The sequence below is a fragment of the Trichechus manatus genome, unplaced genomic scaffold (assembly GCF_000243295.1).
Source record: "Trichechus manatus latirostris isolate Lorelei unplaced genomic scaffold, TriManLat1.0 scaffold00023, whole genome shotgun sequence".
NCBI lineage: Eukaryota > Metazoa > Chordata > Mammalia > Sirenia > Trichechidae > Trichechus > Trichechus manatus.
The window spans coordinates 6,976,919-6,983,603 of NW_004443959.1; the positions used below are offsets into that span (position 1 = coordinate 6,976,919).

At 43.8% G+C, this 6,685-nt stretch overlaps 1 protein-coding gene across 1 annotated transcript in view; it reads right to left on the bottom strand.

Moving 5' to 3' along the window:
* Positions 1 to 606: 606 nt before the first annotated feature.
* Positions 607 to 6,685, bottom strand: part of LPIN1 (lipin 1) — an 84,603-nt gene continuing 78,524 nt past the window's right edge. The window contains exon 21 of the mRNA XM_023728243.1: positions 607 to 4,419. Within this exon, the coding sequence (XP_023584011.1) occupies positions 4,260 to 4,419 (160 nt within the window). The 3' untranslated portion in view covers positions 607 to 4,259. The remainder of the gene's footprint in view (positions 4,420 to 6,685) is intronic.

The window sequence follows — 6,685 nt, forward strand, 5'->3', positions numbered from 1 at the left end:
TTCCAAGCCAGTGAGTGACATTTGACCTCGGGCTGGTCCAGTTTCAGGGCTGTGGAGGCACTTTGGTACCCAAACAGTTCTCTTAAGGAACTCCCCTTTCTCCCCACAATGCTGGCTGGTCTCCAAGTAAAGCACTTACAGGGAGGGACTTTGCCAAACTGGACAGGGCATGCTCCACCTGAGAACATTTACGTTCAAAGGTTTTTAAAAGCTGTGCCGCCAGACACACAAGGCTTTGCGCCCCCAGGCGGCCATTTTGTGCCCATTGACTTCCAGGGTCAACTTCTGCCTGGTCCGTTCCATTTCCTTCAGGTACCATGCCCTCCACCTTGCACCAGTGGTGAAGGTCAGAAAGGAAAAGGAGGAAAACCTACCAGCATTTTAACCACCTTCTCATGGTTTAAGTCAGGGACAGGATGCCCTACTACCCCACCCCCAGGGAAGCAGGGGTACCGTGTTGCTCCCACTCGACCCCCCCAGTCTGAGGACAAAATACAGATGTGTAGAGTGGAGGCAGATGAGTAGGAAGTGATGGGGGGTGCAACCAAGCTCCTCCAGTACAGCTGGTTAGGAGACTCCTGCTGGAATGAGGATTCTAGAAGTTTCTTTTTTAGTATTTTAAAATGAGGTCTACATATTAACTTTCCTCCATAACTGTTCTCTTATGCCAGGATGGTAACGGGGCAGCAGTTATGACCTCTTATAGGAAAGGGCACTTTGAGCCCAAAGGGTGACGGCGAGTGACCCCATCCTCAATGCTCCTCCTCAGCCACTGAATGAAAGGGTTGTTGAGTCAGGTGGTGGCTATAAAATAAATATTCAGGTGATTACAGCTGAGACACTGGTGACATTCAAGCTACCAGATTAGCTTCCCCTGCACACGTGGGAGCTGCCTGCAGAGCTGCATGGAAACAGCGTAGCCTAGTGGTACCAATATGAGGGGAGCGATGAACAGCAATGAGAGCCTGTGTGAATAAACGGGCCCGCAGACAATCGTTTACATTCATTTTTATTGTACAGATAAGAGCCTAGAAACTGAAATCAGAGTTGGAATAAATCTGTGATGTTCAGCTCACTGAGAGTTTGTTTTGTTTTTAAGATACACAAGCATTAATTCTACATACGCCCAGAGATGAACTGTTTCGGATTTGGGTTTCATGAGGAGTTCAGCCTGGTACCTTGTATAACCACGTTTTAAGCATTTAAGGACTGATGATAGTCTTCCATTTATTCCACAAACACTCAGGCTGATACAGGTATATCAACAGAAGTCTCAGGCCATGTGGACAATGCACGAAATCAATAGGAACTATAGTTTTCAGAGTATAGGAGTGAACTAGTCAAAGATTTTGATTCATGAATTCAGAATGAAAAACTAATTGGGGGTATACAACAGAGAAGTCAAGAGCCCAAAAATTGAAGGCAGTGGATGTGAGGCAAGGGAACCCCCTTCCCTAACAGCTATGTGGTAAACATAGATTATAGGCCAGGCTTGAGAGGCACTTGATGTACAACCTTGAACTGATGCCTCCAGGCTCCTGAATCATTCCCATCAGAGCAGGGTGTGCCCAGGGAGCAGGCCTCTCCTCTCTTCCTTCATCCCTCTTTCCCTCCCATAGGCACAGGGAGAGTACCATCATAAATCTAAAAGAATGAGAAAAGACTAGCTCTTTTCTTCTAAAGACTGAATAGTTCATAGCCTTAAAGGTTTTTTGGAAGAGAGAATAAAATAATATGCTTGATACTACACATTAGAAAATCAGCAGCTTAATAACTTCCCAAGAACTATTGAAAATTCACACACCTGATTTTCAGAGAATTCTTTCATCAGTCTCATTTATTACAATATTTCCTAACTTTGCATCCAGCGCAACACAATGAAGTAGTAAAATGATTTGTATCATTGCACCAGTATATACAAATACAGAACATATGTGGCAAATAATTATATTTAAAGTGGTGATCCAAACATAAAATTGAAAAAGGAATTTTCTTTGAACATGTAATCATTGTTTTCCAATGTACTGGGTATGGTGTCTATTTGCTCTTCATCACATATGATGAATATCTGACGACTTGTCCCTACGGAGTGATTCATTTCCACAGGGCAACTTTGAAATGTGTGGTCCGAATACGGCATTCTAGAGCGTAACCGTGGGGTTACTGGGTGATAGTCTTGTACGCACAGATAAGCACGCTCACACGTGCGTGAATGCAGCCCATGTACGTACCTCATGTTCAGAAGCTGCAAGGCAGGTGTTAATGTTCCAGCTTCTCCAGGTCTCACACTCAGATCTCCATGTAGATCTGAGTGTGACTTTCTGGGAGGCATGCTTTGTTTCAGAGTGCAGTGGGGTGGAATTTTAAGGTACATCAAAAGTCATCGTCCAAAGGTGCACACTCTCAAACATCCACTTGGGAGTGTGGACTACAGCCGGCTGTCCTGAGGAAGGGCAAATTATGTGAGGGATACTCTGCCCAATCTCTTGGCCAAAGCTCTTCCCAGGCACAAGGGAGAAACCATGTGAGCCTTTGCAGGACCATGAACATATATTTAGTTCATGTCAGTTAGATTTCACTCAAAAGTACCCTTGTGACAGGAAGAATTAATGTAGCTCTCAAGGTCACTAATGAACAAGCCCAGCGTAGTGAGAGCAGAACTATCTGCACAAATATTTTTAATGCCTCCAAAAGGCAACCTGCACACGCATGTCTGTGTTTCTATGCAAATCGGGGGTCACCTGCACACAGGTATGTCTGCCTTTCTCTGTATGTCGACATGCACCTTGAGTAAAAGCATTCATTGCTCACAATGAAGGCAACACCTCTAGATTTTCTTTCATAGAAAGAGTAAAATTTCATTAGGCAGTTCCATTTGGTTCCTCCTGGGACCCGAACAATGCAATTTAAATACGAAAGCGCTTCAATCACTGGAGTGAAACACTCTTTAAAAAATAATACTTCAAAAAGTAAAGCAAAATCTTTTACCAAAATAATTTTCACTTTTTAAATTGTTCTCTCTGCAAGCCAATTTAATAAACAAGTAAAAGAATCACCTTCTATGAGCTTAAAGAACGTCACTCGAATTATTACATATCCATTTGCCCTTAACCTGAGGAAAAGGACTAAGAAAAAAAAAAGTATTACTCTTAAATTCCAAAAGAGGGTTAATCTTATGAGATATACAGAATAAGGCTCTTTGGATAGTCTAACACATTTTTTTAAATTTATTAATGACAGTTGTAATAGAATATGGCTAAAAGGTTTATAACAGCAAGCCAATCAGAATAAAGTAATCAATAATATCTACAAAGAATATAATTTAAATTTCTTAAAACTATTTTCTTAAAACCAACCAATTGCTTTTGAGAGCTCCCAATAAAAATGGACATCATTATCATTTGGCATAAGCTTTGTTCAAGTCCGCATTTTCAGCACCACCTTGCTAGATAAAAGGATGCTGGCAGAGTGTTGAACTGATTCAAAGTACTGCCTTAGTAATATTAACTATAATTTGAAGTTAAGGCATTGCAAAGTTACAGAGAGCTCGATAAAGCACATTCTAAATAAAATGTCTGCCACAGACGCATTAAGGCATAAATATTTCAGCCTTTAGCCACAGGAAGGGGGAGGGGAAGGATATGCCAATTACTTAGGTTATCTTTAACCAAAGGAATTAAAGAAGAACTTATCACCCCAAGATCAGACCAATAGGCAAATACTGCAAGGGAACATTCCCAAGGTTGAAGCCCAGAACCAGTGCAGTTGGGGTTTGGATTTCCTTCAAAGAGGCCTCTGACTCAGATCACATGGCCCTTCACAGTCCTCCCCGCCCTGTGCAAAAGAAGGTGGCACAAACATTGCTATGAATAAAGTGTGTCCCCTTCGCCACTCTTTACCAAAACTCCCACGTGTCATCAGCGGTGACAGCCCTCCAACATAGGCCCATATTGCACGTTAACCGCTAACGGCTGGAGCAGGCAGCGAATGCCAAGTGGTAACTGGCATTCAGCCAAAACCCAGGAATGCTTGAACGCAGCCGACTCCTCGCCTGTAAAACACCCTCCAGGTTTCACTCAGAAATGTCACCCCTCCCCCTGGGGAGGGAGGGAGGGGGAGAAGCTTCTAAATTCTTTCTGTTCTCAAGCAAATGACTGCGCGTCAGTCTCCGAGTTCCAGCTCCACGGTTCACAAAATCTATCCTTTAATGTGTGATGCTCGGTCTTCTGCACTGACGTCAAGAGGTTGCTTGGTACATTTTAGGCTGAGGCCGAATGAACATCCTGGTTTTCAAAAGGTGGCAGTGGCTCTCTCCAAAAGGTGAAATTACTGAACGTATCTGAACAGGGAAAGTCTGAAGAATGGCTTCTTTTCAGTAATGGGAAAACATGGTCAACCACTTCACAGAGTCTCACGTACCTGGAAGGAAAATGGAAATCATCATTGCCCCTGAGTGGTGCCAGCTGACCCCAGTCGCAGTGAGCACCACCATGCACCCAGCGTTGTGCTCAGAAGCTAGGAGAGATGACCTTGCCCTCACAGAGCTGACCACCTACCTAACACAGTGGAAGCAGTTCTAGAATAATTTCTTATTAAACTAACAGGAAATCAGAGAAGCGATCAAAAAGTACACAAAGGAGTCCGAGAAGGCTTCATGAAAAAGTGGGACTTGGCTTTGCCACAAAGGACAGATGAAGGGAACAGGGCAGAAGCAAGGGAGGACAGAGGAAATGAGCATAATGAGTGGACAGCCACCTGCCAAGGAGGTCACATACAGGATATCAACGGACAGAGTCACAAATAAAAGACACCTTTGGGCCACCAAACAGATTGCTTCACCGTACAGTGAGAAAACACAGGCCCTGAGGCTAAGGAGACATCAGTTTAATCTTCAGAGCTGCCATTTACCAGCTGTGTGATCTTAGGAAAATGACTTAATCTCTCTAAGGCTCAATTTCTGCAACTGTAAAACAAGAATAATGAAAACTGTGCCACAGTGTTAATATGAGAATTAAATAATGTATGCAACAATGCCTGGCCCATACTGGGCACTCACTAAACGTATTCAACAATAAATTTTTAACATGTCTTAGGAAAAAAAGTCCTGGCTGGCATGAGGGTCAAAACATCTAGAATCTACTCCTGACTTACCTGCTGTGTAAACTTGGACAAGTGTCTTGACCCCTCTGGGCCTCGGGAGCTCTATCTTTATAGCATGTAGGGTTAGACTAGATCAGTGTTTCTAAACACTCTCTAGAATATTCTCTCACTCTGTTTTCTAAGTATCTTAAAGAAGACATTAAATATTAGCTATTTTGGCTTGTATTACAAAAAAAGTAAAGTTGCTACACAGAACATGCATTTTCAGACCACTGGATGCCTCCGACCGGAGATGCTGACACACCCAGCCCTCTCCTGCACACCCACAGTCTTCTCTTTGACAGTCACTGGGTCCCTTTCCAGTTCCAATTTCCTAAGAACCTAGAAGGAGCTTTTGAAATCCAAACTCCAGGAATTAACATGTTCTGAGGCATAAAATAACTTATTAAATAAGAATGAATATGTGTATTTAATAAAGAACCTCCAAAGGACTTATGAGAAATATTACGCTTGCACAAAATGGGAAAAATCTCTCTTAATAAGCAAGCATTATGTCTTTTCTGGGGATTAAAACAAACAAATAAAATTAAAAAAATACCTCTGGCTTTAAGGCCTATTTGTTTGGGTTTTGTGGCGATGGGAGGATGCTCCTTCTGCAGGGAGCAGTTCGTTGCCAGGCTGCGGTACGTATCAGATACAAAGTCACTCTCACATGCCCTCAGAGGCAGAGCCCAAGCTCCATCTATGCGCCTCTTTCTGGCCCATCCTCCACACACAGGCCTTCGGCAGAACACACAGGCTCACATACTGACATTCACAAATGCAAAAGAAAAAAAGCACTAAACCTCTCCATCCTGCATGGGCCCCTATTCAGCTAACGATGTCATGGATGATTTCTCAGACAGGGTCCCCACTCGGAGGGGAAAGCACCTACTTGGCTTAGAAGTGAGTCAGTACTAAGTTCAATGCCAGAGAAACATGTGTGCCTCCCTGGTGAGGAGACCATCACATCTGCCAGTCTGTGCATCAGATAAAAACATTCTTTGGCAATATATAAAACAGTCTTCTCTGACACAGAGATCCACGCTAGGCCATGCCATGGGCAAAGCACGCATCTCAATTCCAGAATATCTGCAAACGGTACCTTCACAGGCCTTCCAGGCAAAGTCTCAGATGCTGGAATCCCTCTTTCCACGTCCCTCGTGACAAGGCTGCCACTCACCTGCTGTCCAGGCAGACTCCCTGCCACTTCCAGGTGCATCCCATCGGCTGAGAGGTCTTTTTGACCCTCCACAGAAATCTCCTAGATCTTTACCACGCCGGGGAAAGGCTTTCATGCGGGGAGAGGGAGCTCTGACACTGCCGGGGTAGCCATTTTTAACAAAGGACAGGGAAGAATTTGCAAGGACAGGGTTAAGAAAAGAATGAAGTCCCTGTTGTTCTACAGATCAGAAAGCAGCCCGACACTGACTTACATGGTCAAAGATCAGAAAGCAGCCCGACACTGACTTACAAGGTCAACAAAGATCAGAAAGCAGCCCGACACTGACTTACAAGGTCAAAGATCAGAAAGCAGCCCGACACT